The sequence below is a fragment of the Lepisosteus oculatus genome, chromosome 7, assembly GCF_040954835.1.
Source record: "Lepisosteus oculatus isolate fLepOcu1 chromosome 7, fLepOcu1.hap2, whole genome shotgun sequence".
Taxonomy (NCBI): Eukaryota; Metazoa; Chordata; class Actinopteri; order Semionotiformes; family Lepisosteidae; genus Lepisosteus; species Lepisosteus oculatus.
This window is the reverse complement of record NC_090702.1, coordinates 19,964,722-19,991,736: the sequence shown is the minus strand read 5'-3', so window position 1 is coordinate 19,991,736 and position 27,015 is coordinate 19,964,722. Positions and strand designations below refer to the sequence as shown.

General features: G+C 36.3%; 1 protein-coding gene across 13 annotated transcripts in view; it reads right to left on the bottom strand.

Moving 5' to 3' along the window:
- The window catches only part of ppp1r12a (protein phosphatase 1, regulatory subunit 12A), an 81,607-nt gene that overhangs the window by 21,314 nt on the left and 33,278 nt on the right, over positions 1 to 27,015 (bottom strand). For 6 of the 13 annotated variants that reach the window (XM_069192247.1, XM_069192250.1, XM_069192253.1 and 3 more), the window contains exons 2-12: positions 20,763 to 20,893; positions 18,123 to 18,241; positions 9,414 to 9,573; positions 8,562 to 8,706; positions 8,260 to 8,334; positions 7,919 to 8,007; positions 6,874 to 7,031; positions 6,381 to 6,505; positions 4,121 to 4,228; positions 3,043 to 3,264; positions 1,299 to 1,393 (exon numbers count right to left, since the gene is read on the bottom strand). In XM_069192247.1, the coding sequence (XP_069048348.1) occupies positions 1,299 to 1,393; positions 3,043 to 3,264; positions 4,121 to 4,228; positions 6,381 to 6,505; positions 6,874 to 7,031; positions 7,919 to 8,007; positions 8,260 to 8,334; positions 8,562 to 8,706; positions 9,414 to 9,573; positions 18,123 to 18,241; positions 20,763 to 20,893 (1,427 nt within the window). The remainder of the gene's footprint in view (positions 1 to 1,298; positions 1,394 to 3,042; positions 3,265 to 4,120; positions 4,229 to 6,380; positions 6,506 to 6,873; positions 7,032 to 7,918; positions 8,008 to 8,259; positions 8,335 to 8,561; positions 8,707 to 9,413; positions 9,574 to 18,122; positions 18,242 to 20,762; positions 20,894 to 27,015) is intronic. The other 7 variants (XM_069192251.1, XM_069192258.1, XM_069192256.1 and 4 more) reach the window with 3 other exon arrangements.

Below are 27,015 nucleotides of genomic sequence, written 5' to 3'. Positions count from 1 at the left end.
TAGAATTTTTACCTTTGAAGGTTTACCAAAACTATTTTTTCTAGTTAAAAAAAAGCTTCCTTTAGATAATCCTAAGAAGAAGTAACCGATTCTACAATTTAGTCAAAGAGTACCATAGTATGGCAAAACCAAGGAATCTATCAAGTACATAAGATATAACAAGTGGCTCTATTTTGGGCAGACTGTAGATGAAGTTGATAGGCATATTTCCCCACGAATCTGTGTACTCTCAAGCCACCCACCTGCATTCACCCACACTGGCTACTGTAGTGTAAGAATCCAATGCTACTCTTGCCGACAGCACTGCAGGTGCACAGGTGCCAGTAATCCATAGCAGCCGCTGTTTCGCAGAGGACTGACTTGTCAACACAAAGCCCTGCAGCCCCGCCAGTACTTCCCTACCTGCCCACTGCTGCAGAGCAAATCCTAGTCACAGTCAGCGAGTAACATAGCCCAAACAAACTGGCAATATCCTGGATTTTTGGGCTTAACCTCTACGACGAGTAGTCTAACTGGTTTCCATAATTATATGCAGCCATGTGTCTTTGTACGGATTTTAATAAAAGGGACTTGCTGCATGCAGGGCTGTTCTACATTTGTAATGACTTCAAAGAAAACTGATTAAACGACACCCCTACACCCCTTTATCTATGGGCAGGGGACTCAAACCCTTGTTCCGGACTGCTTCAATCCAGCAGGTTTTAGAGGTTAGGAACCAAAGGCCTGGAACAAGTTAACTAGTCAATTAAACAGGATGTGTTCATTTAAGCAATTCAAAGATCATTTGGAGCAAAATGATCAGAACAGTCTTTTCTTCACTGAAACAATATTTGTGTAACTGAACAATGGATTAAACAAATGCCCCTAATCTTTAACACGATTAAACAAGTGATTTGTGTTTTAGAGTGACCAATAAGAATAACTGTATTGGAGCTCCCCAGGATCAGGGATGGGGACCTACAGGCATCTTATACTTACAGATGCACAGTAACAGAAAATGCATTCTGCTTGTAAGCAGAGGACTTTAAATCTCTTTCATAGTTGGATACACTTCATTACCTTTTACAATTAAACATTTCCACAATGTTCCGAAAGGACAAATAGTTATTCTTTAGGAATTTGATTTATATGATTAAATTTGAAAACTTATTTTTGAAAGAATATCTTAAAGATACCACAAAAAGACAGAAGCAAGTGAACTGCTGCTTAAGCTAAAACATGCAAGATGCATTTGAGCTCAATGTGTGGCATCTCACAAAATCACACATTTTTAAACACTAATATAAACTGTTTTTCACCTGTTTTCCTTTTCATCAATGTCTGATGTACTGGCAAGTCTTCTAGACGGTATTGTTGGTGCAACATACGCAAGTCGGGCTCCTTTGTCTTTTTCCTGTAAGAAAAAAAAATAAATTGTTGCAAACCTAAAACAAGCCATACCTGAAATTCTTACATCATTGCCGACAACCCTGATGAGATGCACGTGGCTTCTACATGTTCTTGTAGAAACTGCAAATATAGACATGTCATTTCACTTATAAAATACAAGTATAAGTCAAAGACTTTAAAGAGGAACTGGAAAGCCAATTTTATATTTTGGGATCAGAAAGAACTGGCATTGCTGAGTGCATTGCAAACCACAATACAAGTAAAATGTATACAGTAATATTCAAAATCACCAATTTATGTAACAAAATAGACAAACTATCCCAGAACCTTATTCTGCCATTCAGAACGAGGCAACAAAATGCTGAAGCAGTCTTATTACACTGTAAACAAGATGGCTTGTGAATACAGCTCTTTTAATCTAATAGAAATATTGCTCTCAACTTTGAGATGGTTAAGCAGACAAATACAACATACTTGTTAACTGCATACAGATCACGCTGGAACATTTCTGTGGTGAAATGACCGTTGTCCAACCTGTTCTTATTTGCTTGTACATCACATTAGTCAGTACAGCAACTAGTGAGCAGATAGGGCCACTGCACATCACAATTTGCATGAACTCTTGTTCACGCCCGTGGAGAGACCAGCAATTTTTGCCACCGTGGCATCTATCCAGTACTTCACAAAGTTCACTATTTTGTGCTTAAATCTGACTTTTTTTAATTTTGCAATAACATTCATTAACTTAGTTACCAAGACTTAATAACTGGTCTGAGAAATGGTAAGTGCAGTTCCCCTTTGATATGTTACTTTTCTGGTACAGTGGTTGCGAAGATCTGACCTTTACGTATCCGACAGCCAATCACCATAGTGTACAGTATATACTGTACACTATGCGTGCGCGTGCATAATTTTGCCCAATCCGATTTTGCTCTGTTTTTCCGTGTGTTATGTACTGCCATTGACATAGTTTTGCTTGCTGATTTAGTGCTTGGGACTATTTTTCCTACTGTATTTTCCCTTAATATAATTTTATGACAATAAAGATGAAGATGGCGATGCTGGGTCTGCACTGGTACTAGACAAATCTGAAGGAAATCGGGCACAGCGAAAGTGTCAAGGCTCTCAAAGCAGCACTAGCTTACGTTGAACAACAAGAGGAGGCAACTGCTGTCATGTTACCAAGACGCTGGCGAGACCTTGCTGCACGGAAGAGAAGCACATCTGGGAAACCGATTCCAATCACTCATTTTTTTAAATACCCAACAATAGTTCTGTACTATGTTAGTATTACAGTAGATTAATAAACCAGATTTCATACTTATACTCCACTTCCATTAATCTATGATTTGTCTACTCAGTTTCCTCATTATCCAACATTTTCAATTATCCGACACTATCAGTCCCGTTTAGGTCGGATAATCGCAACTGTACTTGGAATGAAAGGAAGTGAAAGTATATTAAGATTTCTAAGTGGAGCACTTTCTGTGCTCTAGGGAGCATCTGATTGCCCTCATACCCTATTCCCTATGAATGGGCTCTGGACTGTCATGTGTCTTACCAGGAGAAAAACAGCTTACTGAGATTAGACGGGAGGATCAATACTTAAAATAAAGCATGAGAAAACAAATAGTCAGCTCTGTGGCATCTGACCTTTTCTTTGTCTTTGTTGTCCAAAGTTGAAGAGAGCCTTGGACTTGAGGCAGAGCGCATGACCCCAGTGGTGTCCTTCTCTTTCTGTGGCTCCTTAGCAGCAGTGATCTCTGCCAGAGCTCCATAGCTGCCAGTCTTCCGCAGACCCAGTCTCCAGGAGGAGGGCGACTCATCCTTCCGTTCCTCTTCCTTGGGAGAGACTTTACCAGGTGGTGGAGCAAACTGGGAGGCAGAAATTAATGTTAAGCCTTTTTTCTCACACTGCAAGAGTAGCCGTTTTAAAACCAGAGCAAGTTACCCAATGAATTTTAGTTCCGATGCAAAAACTTTTATGAGGTTAACCTAATAAATAAAATGAGCTACGTATTTAGATAACACAACAATACTTCCTTTGACATCAGGAAGTGTCAACTTTCCTTCGGGTGTTTTCACACTGGGGGGTAAAAAGGTGAGGGTAGTCTCCAGGTCAAGAGCCATGCCAGGGGAAGGAATGGGAATGTTAAATCAAAGCAACCTTTTTAACATTGATTTTTGTTGTTAAAATGTCAAAAGGAATAGGACTGAAAACCAGCAAAAGCTCTAAAGAAGGGTTTTCAATCAAATACATCAACAGCCAATTATAATTATTCTCAGTTGCTTCTTAACACAAATATGTTTTACATCACTTAAAAGCAAATTATTTTTATGCGCCCCAACATACTCCATAGCACTCTAGGATTTAGAGAGAGAAAAGCTTTTCAATATCCAACCACCACCATTGACATTTACAAGTACAAATCTTACTGATGTAGACTATTTCTTTCTTTGACCTACTGGACAAAAAGCTGCTTTTTCAATTGATACTTTCGCCTTGTATTTAGTAAACAGTTTGTTGAGAGAAAAAAAAGGAAAATGAAAAACAATGTTCAAAGGCCAAACACTAACAAGCACTAACAGGCGTTCAGTTTATGTCAGGTTTTGAAATCTGGAAAAAAACGAACATGCAGACAGGGGTGAAAGTGACAACATGCTATTGCCGGTTAAGTTTTTCTTGTTAACTGCAAAATCGGTAAAAATCTAGTGCACACCAATGCCTCACCATAGCTTTTTTGGGCACAAGAGAAATGCCAGTTTTGCGCAAGCCCTGACGCCATAATGCAGGATCGCATGGCTCCGCCACAGGCAAGAGAGGAGCAATAAAATCAAACTAAATCCAACCAAGACAAGATGTGTAATGAGAAGATAGTCATAAAAGCAGCAACAGCATATAGAGAACGCAGATCAGGGAAAAGAGTACTGAAGTAGTGTCAGTTACCCACAGCTGATGAGGACTTTCAAAACAATTCTACATTCTGTTCCTTAAATAATTGGCCGAAAACTTTACAGTGGGTCTGCTTTTGCTGAATCATGCAACAGTCATGGCTGATTGCAAAGATGTTACTAATACTGCATCTTAGCTACAAATGTATGTCCCATTCTTGTCCTGTAGGGAGCAGCAGTGTAAGAACAATGGAAATAGCAGCTTTTTAAATCTCATCCCTCCAACAATAAACAGATATCAGTGAGTTCATTTTTCTGCATATTCTAGATGTCTTTATATTTGTTACTAGGTTTTGCATAAATTGTCACTGCTACTGACAAAATTACGTAAGAAATTTACAGTTGTATGTTGTCTTAATCCTTATTTACTTAGCTGATGATAATCTGAATAAGGAAAATGTCTAAAAAATGCTGAGGGCATAAGGATTAAACCTCAAATGAAGTTTTGTCATTTTTAGTGCCTTGAATTCTAACTTGGAAAATAGAAAATCCAAAGTAATCCAAGTTTTTAATAAAGTACTTGGCAAATTTCACTAAATTGGACTAACACTGTAAAACCAACAAAAATCAAGCAGCACAGGCTAACGTATTAAAGATGTTTTCAAATGATAAACATCAAAGTGAGGATGAATTATTTTGCCAGCTCAAATGCTTACTAATCAGCAGAAAAACAAAATCATTCTCAACACTGTTTATGTAACTAATGTACTATTAAGACAAAGTTCCCCTTTTCAAGGAGTGTTGGCACAACACAAAGTATAAAGATGGAACTAAATACTGTTCAGTTAGAAATAATGTTTAACACCCTTATTCAAAGATGCCCATAAACTGTGATCACAACCTCAGATTTAAGGTTTCACCTGAAAAGCAGCACCTCCCAAACTTTTACATGTACAAGTATCACTTGACTTACAGAAAGCATATATTATAAATAGATATGGAAATGTGATGTAATGAGGAATGATGTTTCCTCATTCATTTAATATTAAATTTCTGCACTTTGAGTGGAATTTTCAGCACTCATTATGCATTATGTAAAACTGTTCTGTCTAAGCACAATAATTAACATGTCGACTAAATGTTCACCTTGGACTTACTAATTTACAATATTCACATTTACATCTAATGCATGAACTACGTATTGCCTCAGCCTGAGCAACTTCTGTATTGTTCCAAATGCATTAAAATGTAGATGGGGTTGAAAACTTTAAATAAAAGCTGGCACTTCTGTTGAAAACTGGCCATGTCATTTCTGTATTTCATTTGCATCGGCAATGTCATAGAAGATTAACAAGTAGTGGTTAATTCCATACTCAAAAGTAAAAAAAAACAAACAGCTGGAGAGCCTACAATTATCAAAGGAACAAAAGCAGGAATATAAGGCTAAGGTGTGGGGTAAGGACAAAATAAAATGTGAGAATGGGTAGGGGAAGGTGTCTAATTCTCATTTTATTGTCTATCTCACCACTTCCCTGACAAAGTATCCCTCAACCCTCCCACTCCCAAAGAAAGCTCCACAGTCAAAATGTACATTTTTTTCCTATTTCTTTGTATGTTTCAGTGTGGAATTAACCTCTACTAATGACATTTCTCATGCACAATCTTACATCCTTCTTTAGTTTCTATTGCATGAGATTGTCTTTTGAATGAGATTTCAACATTTGTGCCACTTAAAACACTAGAAAATATGTGGAAAAAGTACTATTCTAATATATTTCCTTAATGTAAATTAAGAGTTTGAAGTTCAATATCTTTACACATGAAGCAATTTGCTTTAACTGTGCAAAAGTTATTGTGCATTTTAGCTAAATAAACGCTACACTACATAAATATTTTGCAGCTATCTTATGAAATAGATTACAACACAGTGGAAGAACCCAAGAGTATCATGGAAAAGAAATATTGCAGGAGCTTAGAGAGTTTTAGCCACTCACTGAACTGCCATTGCTGAAATTAAGAAACAATGACATGAAGAGATGTCAATTTAATTTTAACAAGGGGAACAAATGCATAAAACAAGGATCTAAACTTTGCCATACCTTCTTGATAGGAGAAGAAGGAGTCACCTGGTTTGTAGGTATTGTTGGGGACGATACCGTCACGCTGGTTGGCTGTGTTACGGTACTGTTTGTGTTATTTACAGGTGCAGAGGTTTTGCTCTTGTCTGCAATGGGAGAAGTTAATAAAATAGACAATTTGATTAATTTCACCAGAGATCTTAAGTATCCTTAAGGACCATCAGCTTAAAGCTGGACAATTATTTTTCCCATTATCCTTTTTATTTCGGTGCAGGTACTACACTACATATATCACAATACATTAGCTGGTATACCATTACCATAACCCCAACCATTTTTTAAAAGCTTTAGATTTAGTATAAATTTACAAGTAAATGATCAGCCTGTACATTAAAGCAATATTACTGCCTGCTACATAGGATGTACACAGGAGTGTGAGAGCTATATCACGTACTAACTCAGATTTGCTGCATCCAACTAGAACTACTTGACAGACGTGAAAACAAGGTGCTACCTGCTTCCGTTTCAGACTCTGAATCTTCCTCCTCTTCCTCCTCACTGGAGCAACTGGACTCATCCTTCTTTCCTTCCTCCTCTTCATCTACCTTCTCCTGTTCTAAGGACTCAATGCGGGGCACACACGTCTCCTGCTCGTTCAGGAGAGTCTCTTTGCTGGGGCACAGGAATTGGTTGATAGTTTGAGCCATTCCCCAACAGTCACAAAATAAAAGCATCCTAACATCAGCGTTAATGAACTCTCCTCTACTGTACCTCTGTCATCTAACATGGCTAAAAATGGAAGCTTCTGTTGTGGAACACTTTCAGAGACACTAATTCTGGCTCAGGAAATTCCAATACACAAATAAAGAAAGGATTTGGTGTTGAAATAAACCCTGAAAAATCTCATTTTTTTTATATCACTTGAAATATTCTGATCCCCATAAATTAAGAGCCATCTTTTCAATGACATCCATGAGCATGAGCATGCAACTGAAGTTCCAGGTACAGAGGTTTATACAGGGTGCTGAAATAGGAGTGAAGTTCAATTTTAACTGGGTAATGCAGGAAGCCATTTACAGATGAAGGTCTATATGTAAACAGAGTTTACATATTGAAACATTTTGTTCAGCTTGTTCAAGACTTAATTTTGTTATAAAAACACAGACTGGCATTTGGGTTCAGAATCACTAATCAATTTAAAGGTTACATGGGCCATAGAATCAACACCTACAAAAAAATGTTTAAAAAAAGAAAATGTTTACTCTGAGGAAAAGCAACAAAAGAACTGGGAAAACCTTGTTCGACACAACATACATACAATTAAAATAAAGTATTATACATTTAAGAGTAATATTAAGGTAATTTGCAGTGAAAGATGAACAAATGTTCTCTGATTAGATAGACAAGTTGATAAATACATACTTGTACTGTATTAAATGGCAACATAGCAGAATATAAAATATGCAGGAAAGTTTAAAATCTTAACTTTACCTTAGAAACAAAAATTGCTTCCTCCTCAGCAATGTAATACTAACCTAGTACCTATAACTGCTACTTACTTCTTTAGTGGTTTAATTGGCCGGTTGTTGTCCATTGTTGTTGTCGTCTCAATCAATGGGGACTTCTTATCTCGCTTCTCACTCAAAAGCTGTCAAAACGTAAATATGGAGGCAAATCAGCAGCCAATTTATAGGTAAGGATAAACCCCTGTTCAAGCAAGGGCATGACATGCATTTTGCCAGAAGCTCATAAGCAAGCCAAAACTTACATTTTAGTGCAATATCCAGTCATATGTTTACAAATACTTTGAAAAAGTTCATGCTATCAAATTCCATTCTTGGTAACAGTAAATGTAGCTTATCCAAACACAGGATGTAAAGGCTCGTCACAGATAACTTACCATATTTTGCTTCTTTTGTAATTCTTCTAAATAACCAAGGACATCTTCATCTGCTACATCAAAGGCTGTTTGACCCTGAAATATTAGAACATTGCTGTGAATAATGTCTTGTGTTAAAGATGTACACCTGACGAAATTACAGCCTAATCTTTAAGAATTGAGAGTGCAAAGCAGTAGAACTGACACACAAATTAAGGAAAAATAGCTTTCATTTCATGATGAAAGTATTTCTTTACACTTAAGCACAGTTAAATGCAGTATTCTGAAGACCAACACTAAAAATAAAAAGCTAAAATGCATACCACTTTGTTGACGATGTCCATATCACAAAAATGTTCTACTAGAACACGACAGGCTTCCTCTTTACCCCAGTGGGCAGCAGCATGGAGTGGAGTCCAGCCATCATAGTCTTTAATATTTACATCATACCCTGCCTGGATTAAAAGCCTGAAATAGAGAGAATATTTTATGTTAGCATCTGACATTTAAAAGAAAAAAAAAGTGTTCATTGACTTCCTTGTAATCTAATGTTAATATTTGTTTAACCTGTCAGAACAGCTTGTTGTCCATTATTAGAAGTCAGTAATCATGGCTGTAAGGAAAATGATCCGGGCTTGAGCTGGCTATTGAACCTATCTTATACAATACTGTGTGCAAACATTCCCACTATCACAGAGCTTGAAAATAAAGGCATGAAAATGAATCGGTGACAAAACAGAAGATAAACACTGTAATAAGGATCTTGTTTCTACTGGCAGATAACATAATGAGGACTATAATGTTCAATTGCATTCATAAACATATTACACCACATTCAGCTCTTAAATATAGAGATGGTGAATTACAATATCTTGGCTTTATACCCAGTAACAGATGGAAAAGGAGGCCAGCTTCTCTTTTGCTGACAGCCTGCTGTGTCTCATGTGGCTTTACAGCAGTCAGCAGCACAAACAAAATGTGCAGCTTGTAAAAGCAAGTTGCTTTGCACAGTCACTCACAATGACTCAATATATACTTTTCATAAGGTACGCTTCCTTGCCTATAAAGACTGGGATATAATGGTTACAATCAAATGTAAGAACGGAGATGGTCAGGGGGGGAGAGAGAATTAAATGGCAATGTGAAATGAATTCAAACAGTAAGGCTGAACTTACTTTAAAACCTCGGTATAACCTTTAGCAGCAGCAACATGCAGTGCTGTACCCCCAGATTTGGCATGCCGGACATCATTGATCTGGCCGCTATTTAACCACTGCCGTGCATCACGTAGCATAATCCTCTCCTCCTCCTTCCGAGCTGCTTCAATGTCAACACCTAGAAGTCAAGAATAAACCATTTATACTATTATCTTTTTTTATGTTTTTGATGTAGTGGAATAATAAAGCCTGAAGCAGTTAGTGACAAAGTTACACCAACAACCCCCCCCCCCAAGTATTAGGCATTTGCACACTTTTAATATCGCCAAAAGGGAAAATCTTATAAGACCGCTTATGTGCTGAGGGTCTAATACTGAACAATTACTATGATTTCAAATGACAGATTCAATGCCCTGTTCTTCAAATTCTTGAAGACAGAAAACAAAACAAACTTAAAACATTATAGGATTTGGTTTAAATCCAGTATAGACAATGTATTATTAGCACAAACAATTTGAGCTATAAACCTTTTGTAAAAGAGCAATGTAATCAGATTTAACATTACACATTTCAAAAGATTTAGAGCTTACAAAATCTTAACAAAAACTGAAAAAGAATTACATGTTAAAAAGCACTCATTCACTTGTACACATTCACTTTTGAGAAACCCTTTTCCATACCAAAATTAGTAAAATGTAATATAGAGCTACATCTCATTGAATGGAAATTAGAATTTGTATGGCTTTAACAAAGAAATTAAAAAGTATCTCAGTTTCTGTATCTATTTTTGTTCGCAGATAACTTTACTACAGTATCCGAAATGTTGCTTTAACAGTAGTAGTACCTAACCAGGATTAAACTGTGATATGGAAAGACTCAAACAATTCTTTACTGAGGGAGATACAGTGCCCTTTTTTAGTATTCCCTAGAATCATTAACTCGTTAAGAATTGAGACGTGAAATTCATAGCAACATACATGCTTAATAAAAGAAAAACTTTTTTTAAAAAATATCTGAGCACATTTAAAAACACATTGTCACACCAGCACCCAGGTCAATTCCTGTTTCTGTTTTATTAATATATTTTCAGAACAACAATATTAATCTAACTCTTTGGCAACAGTCTCTGAGCATACACTGATATTATGCCTAATTTACATACCAATTACTTTCTAAATTTAATTTAGTATACTAGCCCTGAATTGCCAGACAACCACACTTATGAAGTTATACTTATTCTCTAGGGAAATTTTCCCAAACCCAATCCTTAGAACACCATTTAACTTAAATCAATAATTTTAAAGATGGTGAACCCCTAATAAATACATTGAGTTGTCTTAAGCTATAAAGGATATGTCTATTACTTTGTGTGCAAATTTAAAACTAAAAATAAAATGATTTAGCACTCCGAACAAAAACCAAACTCAAAGGGTGTAATAAACTCTTTTTACACCAGAGGGAGATATAGACTCATTTAATGACTTTGGATTTCTTTTACTGTCAGTATAGTTCCATCGACAATATATAGCACTGTCCAGGTCTGGAATCGCAAAAAGGTTGGAATACACATTGATTTGAGGAGGAACCAGTCACACCTAGGAAACAGCTTTAATATTCTATTTTTCCTGCTTAAAACAAACATTCTAGTAAGCCAAGGACCACAGTGAGAAAACAACTTTAGTTTTCAGTCCCAGTTATTCTATATATATTTTTTGCAAACACACATTAAACCTTAAACCGTTTTTGAAATGATAAAATACTATTTAAATAAACCTCTGATGGCTTAATGTTGTGGAGTATTACTGCTACTAAAACATACCGTTTTGTGGGACACTCTACTGGGTTTAATGTTCTGTGACAGGATAAGGCATTACAGAATAAAGATGTTTTTCACATCTGTACATACAGGCAGATGAGTTGCCTACACCTTAAAATTAATAACTTCCTTTGGACAGATGACCACTGGAGAAACCACAAGGAGAAACTTGCTTAAATGATCTGCTTTGACCAAGCAGTTACTCAAAACATTACAACTCTGCCACAGTCTAGTCATTGAACATTAAGTCCAATGCTGATATGCAGCTTTATACTGGGAAGTGCCCAGAAAATCTGTTTTCGGGGAACATTTTACAATCGCAATTTACTTTTTTTTTAGCTGAGGAAGAAATTCTCGATTTTCCCCTAAGTAATTGAAAAACTTTCAAGGTGTAACTCTAGTAAAGAGGCCATGGATGCACATGAAAACATTGTTCACTTTAAAGGTTTTAGAGTTTAGCTTGCTTCTATGAGCAGAGAGCTAGATATTTTAATCAGACCAGAGCTCAATACTTTGATAAAGCAGCTTGTAATTCACACTAGTAATCTTCTTAGTTTACCTGATGAAAAAGTCATTCCTGTTTCTTAATTTTGTTTTTAACTCCATTAAAGCCAATTTAAAAATTTGTGCCAAGCTTGATGCGAATCTTAATGCCAAACCCAGCTGTTTCTAAATGCTAGCGTGAATGAACTTGAGAAAAAGGTTTGAAACAAATCCGATGCTTGTAATGATCCTCTTTTTAGACTCAGATAGAATCACTATTTGAAAGCACAAAAAATGTGAAGTCATTATTTTGACTGGTTAAATATATAAAATATTTACATTTAATAAGCAGACTACCACATAATACTTTGAGAAAGATGGCAATTTGAAGTTTTTATAAAAAGTGTTACAAATGTGAAGAAAAGGACTGATTCTCTTTGGGTGACCCCTCATTTTTTAGCTGTACAACTGTGACAATTCTTTAAATTTACTTTAACCATCTTCTTAATCAATTAATTGCTGTAAAGTAAGGATGTTCTGTAAAGTCTTGATATGGTAACAAGCACAAAATGTTTATTAAAAGATGGAAATGAGAGACAAGGCTATATTCCTAGCAAGAATCTACAGCCCTTAATGTATTTCTTGAACATCTATAATTTGACAGACGAAAAACTAATTGCGTACCAAAGCTGTCAAGCACATAGCTTCATATGCCAGCAGCTTTTTTCTCCTCTAAAGAACCAACTATTGCCCACCTGAAAGTCACTAATTGAGCGAACTCTTGACTCATGAAATGATTCAATTGTGTAATTATAGGCGCGTTTATAAATAGTAAACCATAACAAAGGCTCAATCAATTTATTCAAGAGTGCATTGTGGATGCATCTCTGACATCTGTGCATTTGGATCTTTGTGTGCCACAAAGCAGTGTTCTTTATTAATGCCCATGTGATCTGATCACAGTGGAATACACAACGTTGCTACAAAGGAATTCATTTATTCCTTTATTCCACTGTGCTATTATCTAAATTATTACAACAGAAACCACAACGCACAGGCAGAATATATAAGAGGTTTGTCTGAAAAAAGTAGACATTACATCTACGATAACCAACAGCTATCATTTACCAAATAAAAAGGCTTTTGAAAAAAATGTCAAGGTACTTTATTATATAACTCTGCAATCACAGTACAGTTACATAACTTGTGACAGACATCTGTGGGAAAAAAATGATTTTTCTATTTTAAGACTCTCTATTCATGTGTTAGTCAGTAAATGTGTTGGCGATTTCCTCCAGCTGTCCTCTAATTTAGTGGACCTAAAAGCAATGGACTTAAATTATTCCAAACTGTAAATTTCAATATCTAGATTAAATTTTATAGATGAGTTGAAACCAATACTAAAAAGGCCAAACAAACTTAGTTCAAATGAACTAAAAAATGACAAACTCCTAGAAATAAACCAGCTTTAGAAATGCTGAACAAATGTGTACATTTTGATTTTGATACAGAATAAAAAATCTGCACATCTGAAACACTAACAACTGCTACATGCCAAAATTTCATCATAGGGTACCAAACCCTGGTCCTTAAAAGGCCACAATCTTACAGGTTTAATAGGTCTCTTTAAATCTTCAGTTTATTCAGAACAGTGACTGCAAACTGACTTACCCATTGGGAAACTTTGGGTTCTTCCTATTTAATAGTTCAATCTTATAGCACAAAAGAAGTTTTTATGCTGTTCCTACTAATTATCGATGAGCACATTCAGATGCAAGTTGGTATTTTTACTTTAAAAACAGCAATGTTTAACTCCCAAAGATCAAGTACACATTTCAATCATCCATTCCTTAAAAGAATATTTTTAAAAAGTAAATTACACTGAACTATATTGGGTAGTGCTGTACTGACTTATAAATCAAACAACAAAGTTCAGATACATGTGTTCCTATATATAGCTATATGAGTATCAAAGTTCTACTTGTTTAGATATTCAAGCCTGTAAGTAGATGTGCAAGTACAGTTTCTCCTGCTGGATGTGCAGAGTGTTCCTTCACTAACCCTAAATCAAGAAAACCCAAAAACAAAAATGTACCAAAATATGCTTAAAAACAAACTACAGATATTTATGAGCACATCACCCAGGTTGTGTAGTACAGCTTGTTGCTAATTAACCACAAGGCAACTTGTTGGCAAACCGGTAGACGTTGAGATGTTTTATAACCGAACACCACTACATTAGCCCTTTACAATTTCTTGCATTAGGAATTTGTCCTTTCGCATACCCCATCTTGCTCTCCATGAGACACACAGATTCACAGACAGGGAGAGAGCCTGGGGTCAGAGCTCCAACGGAGTAGGATTCCTCGGCCAGCTGCGGGATTTGAACCGGCAACCTTCCAGCCACAGGTGCAGATCCTTAGCCATAGAGCCACCGCTCAGCCCCACAATAGGCTGTAACTAACCAAAACATAATGCAAAGCAGTGGCAAAAAGCAGTAAGATGCTCTGTACAAAAGTTGTGACACATGAAACAGAGTAAGCAGTCACTCTAGTTTGTGCCTATCCATTCATTTTCTTCTATTCACATTGAATTTTAGTTACTTTTATAGAAATAAAACTATTACTTGAAGTAACTACCCGCTTTTAAAAGATTCAAATGAAAAAAAAAATCCTTAATGAACAATTGCGCATGCTTTCCTAAACATGTTGACAAGTAAAAAACACCCCATAGTGTGAAACCAAACATACTTAAATACACGCTTTCTAGTGCAACTGTTAGCAGTAACACATTCCTCATCAATATATTTGTATTGGAATCTGCAATATGACTAAGAAAACCTAACATTGACTAAAGATAAATATTAAGATGCAATCACCACCTTGAATCAGTGTTCTCCTATATGGTGAAATTTTTACTTTGCAATTCAATACTTTCTCTAATACAAGAAAACACTGCCCTCAGAATTATGCCCAACCAGACTTCTTTCTAACCTTATAATACAAATAGCCCACAATACGAGTCAGGAGTCAGCCCACAATACGTTTTATTTCTGCATCGGTAGTAGTACTCTGTGCCTCCACTGTCAAATTAGCACCAAGTACCCTGGCAGTCAAAATACAGTATAAGCCAGGAGAGAAAATGTAAAAGGCTGTAACATTTTAAAACATACTGACAACCAACATTAGAACTAGTAAATTACAGGACAAGAAAATGCCACTGCAGGTGACAATCAGGTGTTTATCATGGAAAAACTAAAAAACGCTCAATTAAATTTTCACATATAGCTCTTCTATGAGTACTGCCCTTCTCCTCAGCACTACATACCAGGTAATCCCATAAATCCACAATACCCTAAGAACAGAGTTCAACACTGTAATAGAAAATAAATTACAAAGTCAAGAACCGCAGTTCTGAACTGCAAACAAAGGTGTCTTTAGTACAGATAAAAGTCAACCAAAAGTCTTGATTGCTTATAGATATTTTCTTTATCATCAATTCCCTTTTCTGCTTTAACAATTCTTAGACCAAAATCAACTTGACAGCCTAACAGAAGACATTACAAGGCCACAGTCAAACAAAATCCCATCAACAATGTGTTAGCAGTTCTGCTTCATCACGTGTCCCATTTTAAGCCTCACGTTCACTAAAGCTGTGTGTCCCTCAGAGCTACGCAGATCATGCTGGACTGAACGTATCCACTTTGTGCATTTGAAAATGGAATTAGGTGAGTAAATAAAGTAAATCAAACATCCCACTACATGACGTCTGGCAAATCAGTGTTTAAAAATGTATGAACAATTTAACGTCTGAATTCGGCATGCAACACTATCTTCCAAAACCAGCATTTCTGTACGTTGCTTTAAAGCTGCATCATCAGTCAAACCCACCAAATAAAGCCTGACAGCTGCCATTACTGGGTCACATTAGACTGCAGCAAGCTAAGCGATGTTACATAATACGGTTTAGAGTGCACAGCATGTTAACAGAACAGCAGGCAGGGATAATCACTAAATTCATGTTGTAAATTAAGCCCTTAGGACATTAGAAGTGTTAAAAAGATAATTCCAGCCACAGCAGACAAAATAAACCAAGTGGTTACAACCCCTCTGCTCTTGCCCTCTCTAGTCTCTTCATGTAAAGACAAAGTTCATATTACCAGAGGTTCAGCCTTCATTATAGCTTTCGTACAGATTACGCTACTATTAAAAAAAAAGATCAGAAGAGATTGAATAAACAGATGTCGGCTTAGGGGAGAGTTTTAATTTTATTGTTTAAAAAAAAGTTATGCATTAAATTGATAGGTTGTTGTGGAAAAACAAAAACTCTAGCTCAGTTTAGAAGAATTACCTGAATTTGAACATATAGATATATTTGTGTCTCTGAAAATGTATAACTACTGTACTATGAAGCCCTAAAGCTTCAAAATGGAGTTGTGTTATTAACACCTAACAGATGTGGAAATAAAACAGAACACTCCATAGTTGTAAGCCCTTCTTCTCCAGGAACAGTTTCTCCAGAATAAAGCAGGAAGAGGTGTCCAGGTGCAGCAGTCAGGTGATGCAGACTTTCAATTATATTTTACTAATACTTTAGACCCATTCATACAGTATCTATTATAGCAAATAGGTTTGGAACCTCAAACTAATGAAATATGCAATATTTATAAAGAAATTACCCAGAAAGAAAGGACTAGTATTGAGCAAGGGGAACAAAAGTTCAAATACTTCATTGCTGTCTCATAATTTTTTATGTGGTTTATTCAAGAGGACAATCTAAAAAATGATAAAATCCTTCAGAAACAAAATGTGACTTGAGAAATAAATCCAATTTTATGATTGTAACTTGCACTCAAAACGGATATCAAACATACCTGATCATAGGATTTGACTAAAAACCATATTGCCTTGTAGAAAACGTCACAAAATCTAAGAATTCACATTGTGTACTTCAACAGCCTCTATTTGTCTTGGAAGTATTGTAACATTGTACTTGTTCAAGTATACGTATTAACACAGCTCAAGGGTAGATGCAGACGGACCACTCAAGTTAAAAAAAAAGAATTTAAAAGTTTCAGGACATTTTAGATAAATCCTGCTTCAGCTGTGCAAACAAATGACCACTTGAAGACATTGTCCAAAAACTGTTTATGAATTGTTTAAGCCTTGCGCACAACACAAGTCTTATTTACTATAATTAACTGAAAATTGAAAATAAATGTTGCATATCTTCATTCATAAGTGAAAAAATAATAATGACATTCAAAGTACATCAAGAGAATTAAACACCAAAAACATTGTTTGGCCATTAAATTAAGCACACATTAAACACAGCATGTTAAGAATGAAGAAATCTGTTCAATATTGTGCCAACACTGACATTTCATGAAGAAAATACCAACTATATGGGGCAACAGACAGGTAGGCACAGCTATAAAATATTATTTATCAGGACATAAAGGTATGTTATGTGAATTTTACTGTACATATTTATGAACAGCCAGCTCAGATATTGGTCATGTATATTGAAGTGAAAGGTTACTGCTGGTTCTGTGCCCCCAAAAAAACACGAAGGATCATCTTTTTAACTACTTCCAAAAACTCTGATCGCAGCACTAATACACACAGCCCTCAACAAGGACAAGTTTGGTTCCACAAACTTCACTGTAAGTTATTTTGTTCAAGTCAGATTTCACTCAATTTCTGCAAGTCGGATGTGATCCGACTTGATCACATTGTAATACAATGAACATACAGTATTTTGCAAAAAAACATTCATGGATTAAAACAGTTGTGGATTAACACGGATTCAAAAAAATTGAAATTAAGGAAGAGCAAGGCATTTGAAGTAAGTTCCTACTTAGGCAAACAAATTCATAACAAGTCACAAATCTTAAGGTTTTAATTAGTTGTTTTAATTATTTAAACATAAGGAAATTCCTGCATCAGTAGTCTAGTCTTTGTCCTTGATTATTGTATGTTGGCAGATTTAAGAAGCAATGTGAACAAGAATGAAATGACACCTGCTGCATTTGTCAGGTTGGGTTTAGAAGTGGAAATATATACATTTTATATTCACTGATATTATGAAGCAAGCAGTAGTAATACATATTAGTAAATAAATAGCAAAATACATTCCTAATAAAAATCATAACATGACAGCTGCACGCAAAATAAAGAGTTTACACTTCTTTTCCCCCCACCTACACCACAATTTCCCCCAGTACAGAACTCCTGTACTGAAAACGCTATAGCTGCACATATTGCTACCTGAAGTACATCACTAGGAAATGACTGAGAGTTGTGCTGTAAGAAAGAGGACATTATCAAGTATTTATCTGAAGGAAGTGTGATTACACGTCTTGGACAATATTTCAGAAGAAAACAGCTCCCAATGGGTCTCGGGTATCGAAACCTGATCTACGTTACCTTGACGATTCACTTCATTTTGCAGAAGCTCCTCCATTGCTTCCTCCTCTGCGATGTCTAGAGGAGTCTCCCCTTCACTGTTGACAACTCCTACATTAGCTCCTTGACTAATTAAATACCTGGAACACAAAAGAGCAAAACAGTTCAGTTCCCATAAAAGACTACACATTCGCAGAGCAACCGTCAGTTTGAAAGTGAATCCAAATCGTTACATTAACTCTTTGATGATTATTTTTATATGTTAAAATATTATGTAAACAGATAAACTTTTCCATATTTCTATACAGAAAACCGTGTCACCCTTCATCATCCTTTATGAATCTAAATCAATGAAATCACCCTTACTTTACACAGCTCACAATTTCAATCTGAATCGAAGATTCTTCTTCCTCTTTTGTTACACACGTTAACATTTGTCTCTGCGCCTTTTTTTCTCCCCACTATAGCAGAAATGCTTTCTACATTTCATCTGTCATAAACGAAGAAGTCAACAAGACTCCATTTTAGATTCCCTGAATCGAGAATCACTTTCCTTTCAGTCAGGTGCTAAAAACGTGCAAGTTCTGAGATGTCAGAAGGAAGGCTGCAGACTAAAGATACAAAACACGAATAGCAATTATTTCAACAGGCTAGTTCGGTCTTTTGCTTCATGCACCAATGTAACGTCTCATTTGACAGTCATATTTTCTTCATGTATTTAAAGCGGAGATAAACTTAGTCATTTCCAATCACTTTGCCCTTTCTTTTCCAGTGATCTCACCAACTTTGAAATTTGCATCTTTAATACTTTTTGCAGCCCACTATGTCTGTTACTTCACGTCTCCCTCATAAAAAAACAGGCTGGCAGCATACTGTGCAAAACCCAGGACATATTAAAAGATAACGGGACTTTTGCATTTTTTCCCCCACCACAAAGAACCATACAGTCACACTATCTGGGGAGAATCAGCTTTGCTGGAGCTGACAATCCTTGCACAACACATGGGGAAAAAAAGATCAGACTTTGTTCTCTAAAAGAAGCACTGCCAAGCCATTTACTTCTTTCACACTGTAAACAACTGATTTTCATAATTTAGGAATTACATCTTTCAAAATGTTCCAGAGATAGGATGTTACAGAGCTGAATCCGCATGTGTGCAGTAAATTCCTCATTATTTCTGTGTTGCACATGCTTTAATGTCCGATTTCATTTTTTCCCCATGAAAGACAGTCTGTCATCCGTCTTAGCCTAAATGTTTCACTTAAAAAAACAGCTGCACGAGAATATCATATTTAATGTTTAAGCAAGCCTAAAGCATTTTTCCCATAACATTCATCTATATCAAAATGTTAAAAGGGTTCATGGAAGAATAATACAATTAGTCATTGAAGGAAGACAACTTCCCAGACTTCCATATACAAATCCTGATACAGAACCCAATGAAATAGTGTACTCATCCCCCCAAAATCAAATTTCTTATCGATAAAGATAAAAATCAATGTTCTAATTTTACACATTTGAACACCATTAGGCCGTGTAAGGCATCAGCTTTAAAAGCTATTGTTAAGTTCAAGTTTTGTGCTTAAAAAAATAAAAACCCTTTGAAGGAAAGATTAAAGCCAGAACATTATTGTACACACATGATACTCCATTACAATCTGGAATAGTTACAATAATTCACACTTTGACATATTCCATTTCCTTTAAATTGCAAATTACCTCCTCAAAGGTTAGTTGCTCGGCACACTTCAGCTCCATTCAAAAGGTTTGATTGTATCCTCATTCCAAATGAGTATAAAAAAAATGTCTGGACAGTTAAATGCTGGAATCTCTGATAAGGCTAAAGCTCAATAAGTCAAGGGGTTTACACTGATGTAATTACATATTTTCTGCAAAATGTCTTCAGACACACCAGTAAGTCAAAAGTTTAGGGTTAAGCCAAAAAGCAGACAAACATGTCACAGGTATTAGTGGTTCTGCTTGAGGACAATGTGTGCAACAGCTTCACTAAACAAGAAATTACTGATGCAAGTAAATTCCTCTTGCATATTGAACTGAATCCTGTTCACTTCCACCTTTGTTTCATAAATCCAAACACCAGCAAAGATATTTCTATCCACTTTCTCAGCACAGCCCAACACTCATGTTTACAATTTGGAACTTACTGATAACACAAAGTTCAAATGATTTTTGATCAAAACCAATTCCCGTACAGTAAACCAGTAAAGTAACCAATTCCAGTACAGTCAAATACAAAGACAAAAGACTGCCTTGATCAAGAGAATACTCACAAAGAACACTGGATGGACTTTTCCTAAACCTTTCAAGTAGTACTTCAATGAAGAAGTCTCAATTACAACAAAAAACCTGACATACCCTAAAATTCCTAGTACTCAATCAAATAGTCACAGCAGCTTCTCCCTTGGTACTGAGATTCTCAGATCAATACGCTATGAAACAAACTAATTGGCAGAATGGCCTCATCTTGCTTAAAATACATCCGCTGTGCTGATGCTGTAGAAACCGATTTGAAGAAAATGCTATATCATTTGCTTAATGTTCCCAACACTTTTTACACTTGCCAGTCTAAAATGCAATACCAAATACAAGGACATTAATGACAGGTTGTAATGAAATTATGGAAACAGAGATGTACTTACTCTGCTATATCAAGATATCCACAAGAAGCAGCTGCATGCAGTGGTATCCAACCTTCATTATCGGGCTGGTTGATATTTGCTCCATGTTCGACCAGGAATTGCACCATGTCCACATTGTCATCTATGCAGGCCTGTAAAACAAAGTGTTGCACAAATGAATGTGAGACCTTTAAAAGCTGAACTTGGCTTTTTTTAAAAAATAATGAACTTCTCAAAGCTCTGACAAAAGGAAATCTTTTCCACTCAACATCAAAATGTTTAAGGCCTATGAATTAAGGACAGGATATCCAGACACACAAGAAGGAAAGCAAGGGTGCTGCAATATTTACTTCAGAGATGTATTATTCACTTATATATACACAATTCCAGTGAATGAGCTTCATTAGTGATTAAGCCCATAAGTTTACCATACAAAAATTGTCGATTTTTCCATTAATATCCAAACATTTATCTGACAAAAATACTTTATATGTTTTGTTGTGGCTGACAAGTAAATTGTTCTTACAGATTTAAACCATTAGAAGCAAGCTCACAGTAATAATTACACTACTGTTTTTCAAAGATTTCAAAAACTGCTATTAAGTTTACCAAGGAGTTCTAGAGCAGATAAAGGCCATCAAGATCCAGATACCTTTTAAGGGTTATATAACCCCTGCTGTGCTTATGTCCAATATAATATCTCAGCAGAGAACTATGAAGTTGAACAATATTGGTTGTCACATGATCACAGAAAAAAACAAATTCAATTAGGCAGACTGTCCAGAATTTATATGCACAGTATCATATGTTGCTTGCTTGTAAAAAAAGTTAACTGCAGCTGATACGGCAAAAGTAATCAATGGCACGTTTTATGTGGGAGGAAATACGATCTTGACTTGCAGAACATCTCAGTTTGTTGCTGTGTGGCTTTCCAAGGTTGCAGAGATTTGACAGTTCAAGGTCATATGTACACTAGTTTTTCTTTTAAAAAATATAAGCAGAATGACTAAAATCGTCATACTGAAACACTAGTAAGAAACATATACCTTTATACCTTTAACTTGAACAATAAAACACTGCTTGTATCTCATTTAAACTATCTATATCAGTGGTTCTCAAACTGGTACGCGTACCGGCAGTGGTACGTGGCGTGCCACCAGGTGGTACACCAAATGACCCTGGAACTGTGTTGCGTGCGCTGAAAAAATCGGGACGGGTTTTCATATTTTGTATTTTTATACGTGTCAAATACGCAGCCTGCGTACTACAATACAGTGCACGCTAATACTTCAGTGGACACAAGAGATACTCTGTAATTCTATACTACTCTATAGGAATGCGTGCTACGGACGCAAGTGACCAATTGTATTTAAAAAAAGCTACTGTATCTCCAGCAAATAGGGAGAAAGGAGAATATGCGTGATTTTGGAACAATGCCAACATTGTAAACACAGGAATGCATAGAAATGCGTGCTACGACCGCTGGTAATCTTGTGAGCACAGGAAAGCGTGAAAAATATTTAAGAACTGTTCTAAGTTAATTTGAGAAAAATACACCGAGCGTCTGTTTCTCACACGCGCATGAAATAAATACTTAAAATAAACACTGAAATAAAAACGGAAACGTGAAAAAATGCAAGCTTGCGGATTGCTTAAGCAGGTAAGCCCCACACTATTATGTGTAGAGAAAAAGCTGCTGAACAGCTCGACCTGCTGCCCCCCCGAAAGACACAGTCATTCATAGAATTATTGAAATTATATCAAAGGTACGCTGACAGCGCGTGTTAAGATGAGCAGATGTTTTTCACTGCAATTAGATGAGTCTGTAGTCGATTTGGCCAATTTGCTCGTTTACGTTAGATACGAGTTTGAGGGTACGTCCCGTGAGGACTTTGTTCTGTAAGCCGCTACCAAAAGGAACTACAGGAGAGCACGCATTTCAGCTTCTGAATGAATTTATCGAAGAGAATGCCATCGACTGGATAAAATGTGTCGGAGTTTGTACAGACGGTGCTAGAGCAATGACAAGCCGACACAGCAGTGTAGCCGCACGAATTAGAGAGGTTGCTCCAGAAATTAATGGTTTCATTGCAACATCCACCGCGAGACCTTTGCCATCAAGAAAATGCCTGACGATTTAAAATCTGTTAGACTCTTGTGAATCATATCAAGGCTCGAAAAATTAATTCACATCTGCTTTTCTCGAACTAAACAGGCTCACCCCTCTCACTGAAATGGTGCTTTTTTTATGTGTTGTTTTTTCTGTAAAACACTTTGAGAAGCCACATTTTAATATATCAAACAAAGTTTATTATTATAATATTTATTATATGTATGTGTGAGTGTTTGTGCACATGCGCTCATGTTGGTCATTGAGAATTTCTGGGGTTCCTATGAGATGATGACGTGTAGGAGGTACTTGGATGCTTTGGTTGGATTAGGGGTGGTACTTGGTCCAAAAAGTTTGAGAACCACTGGTCTATATCAACTGCTCACAATTATCCCAGAACATCTAAGAACAATCTATTTGGACAAAGAAATTAGTGAAATATTGGAAAAGATTTTAATTTGGGTTAATCATTCTTTAGTTAATGTCTCGGAGCAAGGTGAACACGAGAATCAATTATATTTGCATAATAAAGGTAAATTCTCTAACACTTAGACATTATTTAATAATGTTTCAGTTATCACACTGTAAAGAAAAGCTATCATCCAGATTACATTGGGAGCTGTGTGGATGACTGGATTAAAAAAGGTCCAGGTATCTAGACCAACGCGGGGCACTACTGTCACACCCCTGACTGAAGTCCTTTAACTCAGATTGATTCAATAAAACAGTCATACAGATTCTTCTGTCACACATTTTTACAAGCAGCTACTGCTGTATTGCACATTTCTGTATATGAACTGTACTTTACATGGATGATAATCGGTCTCCAGTTACATAACATTGTAATGTTTCAAGCTGTAATGAAAAGTAAAAAGTACACTTTTTAACCCATGTCTATCCAAAATTAGTCCAAGTGAAGTGTTTAGCAAGAAGAACACGGAGGAACATGCAGCTAATACAATTTTGACAGCTCAAACTTGGTCCTAGTATGGAAATAAAACATCCACAACATTTCTGTTCTTTGCTTCACCTTACAATATTGCTGTCAAAAGGTTAGCATTTGCAGCAAAATCCAGAATTGCATTAATATTAAAATGCATAGGTTATACTACACATGCACAGAAAAACAATAAACCACATACATTTTGTACATGAGAAACTTTGCCTTTTAAATGGTATTCTACAGAGCCATCAGGGAGAGCACAACTTTAACAATTTTAAGGCATTATGCCTTGTCATGTTAACTGCATCTCTAATGTGCAGAAGAATGAAAATCCCAATGACTTTCAACCAGACGTTGCATCAAAGTTTTTAACCCCAAACTGATAAAACCCCTATGCCTTTCACAAGGCAATTGAAATGACGGATTTTAAACTAAGGTATATAGTACTGAATTAATTCAAAGAACTTTCAAATAATCTCAGGATTTTAAATGTGAAGTTTAACATTCCACACATTAATAAAAAGATTTTTAAAACAAAACGGATATAATTAGATTTTTAAATATATGGAAATCTCAATTTAAGAAGATTTAAATGCAGACACTCCTGTTTTTGACATTTATAATTCTATTAACACAGCACTGCTTGTAAAATTACAAATTCCAAGCTCAGAAATCAATTTTGTACAGCATATATGGCATGCTACTCAATGAAGCCAACACTGAACATAAGTACTACAGTTCTGATTCAGGACAAAATTTCAAATTACCTACAATCCTCCCAGACACTCCAGTTCATATGCTTGCATGTTTGCCTTGCTTGAACATTACGGGACACAAGCAGCATCTTTATTAACACTACTAACATCCAGCTTCATTAGGCTATTAAACACACTAACTGGTTATATGTAGTGTGCAGAATGAAAAAGAAGAGAGTAGATGGTGCAAATGTCTATAAGAATGGAATGATTTACAGTTATCATTAGGGACATTCTGCAGACGTCAGAAATTGATCCAGCTCTCCAAACAAGGCAGGCAGCATGCTGCATATATTGTTGATGGAAGCAAATTCCAATGCTCATTCTGAGACTCGTTTAAACTGCCCATTGTAAATGACATGGCTTTCAATGATGTGATATACAGCAGCTACAGTGTGATGCATTAAAACCACGTCTAGCTGAAATCAGCCAAGTGAGTACAACCAGGAGTATTTTCATGCAAATATCTGAAAAAAAAAACAACTAATACAGACATTTCTTCCAAACAGCACTTTGAGAAGACCTTCTGATATTGGTACAGAGTCACAAAATTACAATTACATATCTTTACATGAACAGAACCTCCATATGTTGTGGTATCTAGTTTTTAGTAATAAGCAGTACATGACATTGTGCCAAACTGCAAATAGCGTGAAAACAATATAAACTGAATTGCAACATCACTAAACATATCAAACTCCAAAAATCTTAGCTGAGTCTTGATTAAAGCAATTAGAAAGATGTTTCACTTTAATTGTAATAGTAACATACAGCGCAAAGTATCAATTGTGAAAAGCACTCCAGAAAACATTAGTTATATTTACTTACACCTGTAAGCTTTCATTTAAATAAAATCCAACAAATATACAACAATATCCAGCTGTTGGGAAGTGTAAGGGAAGCCTCTAAAACTACAGAGCGGTCTCCCATTGTTTCCAGTTTCCCCAAGAGGATGAAATTACACACATGACTTGCTGTAGCACCATGCACCATCACGCTTAGGGTTAGACCTCTCCAAACACCACACACAAATGGTGACTACAACAAGTCGAGGGATGGCTAGAAACTTCACAAAAAATAGTACTTTTTACTGTAGTGCGAATTAAGAAATGCCCATTATGTAAAATGCCACTGACTGAAAGTAAATAAGTATCTTTTTGCCACAATCTGAGAGAGCAGTAGTTCTGAAGGCATTCGTAAATCCCAAGGCAACAAAGATCAGCACAAACCAAAATACAAAGTGTTGAAGCTACTATTCAGCATTGCCTTCATGAATGCAGCTTTCATAGCTGGGATGCAAGGAAGAAGCCTCTTCTGAGTGTCAAGTGCACTTGAATTTGCCAGAACTACATCTGAGCGACAACTGAAAGCATGTCTTATGGCCATGTGAAACAGTTACATTAATGAATACAGCTCATTAGTATCAGATTTGGTATAACAGGTTGAGAAAACCCTCATGCCTACAATCAAATATAGAGGAGTTCTATTATGTGGAGAGGTTCTTCTGTTTATCAGTCCTGGAGCCTGTTAAAATGGCGGGGGGGAGGGGGGATTATGAACCCCAAAGTATACCAAGACATTTTGGCAAGACACCTCGGTCCCTCTGCCAAGAAGCTCAGGTTAGGATGAAAATGGATGTTCCAGCACAACAATGATCCAGAGCAGTGGTTCTCAAACTATGGTACTCGTGGTACGCAGAGTGCCGCCAGATGGTACGCCCCTGGATCTTTGTTGTGTGCACTGAAAAATCGGGACGGGTTTTCATATTTTCTATTTTAATACGTGTCGAATAAGCAGCCTACATACTACGATACAGCACGCGCTAATACTTGAGTGGACACAAGAGCTACAATGTAATTCTATACCATTGTATAGGAATGCGTGCTACAAACTTAAGTGACCAATTGTATGTTATCTCCAGCAAATAGGGATGTAGGAGAATGTGCGTGATTTTGGAACACCGACAAACTTGTAAACACAGGAATGCATAGAAATGTGAGCTACAAAAGCTGGCAATCATGTGAGCACAGGAAAGCATGATAGATAACATAAAAATATTTAAGAACTGTTCTAGGTTAATTAGAGAAAAATACAGAGTGTCTCTGTTTCACTCCCATGCGCATGAAATAAAAACTTTTTAACTTCTGGGACGGACTCCTGCAACGGAAACGGGGAAAAATACAAGCTTGCGGATTACTAAAGCAGGTAAGCCCCACACTATTTTTGAAAAACCTTATTTACCGCTGGGAAAAGAGCCGACACGTATTGTCTGTGGAGAAAAGGCTGCTCAACAGCTCAACCTGCTGCCCCCTCTGATGGACATCAGGACTGTAAAATCAAATATTTGTATGAAACATTCAAAATGTAGGGAAAAGCCTATCAAGAAAACTTCAAATACCAACCTAAAATCAGAAGGGAAAGATTTTTAGATGTAAAAACTTTTGTAGATTTTGTTTTAATTCTTAG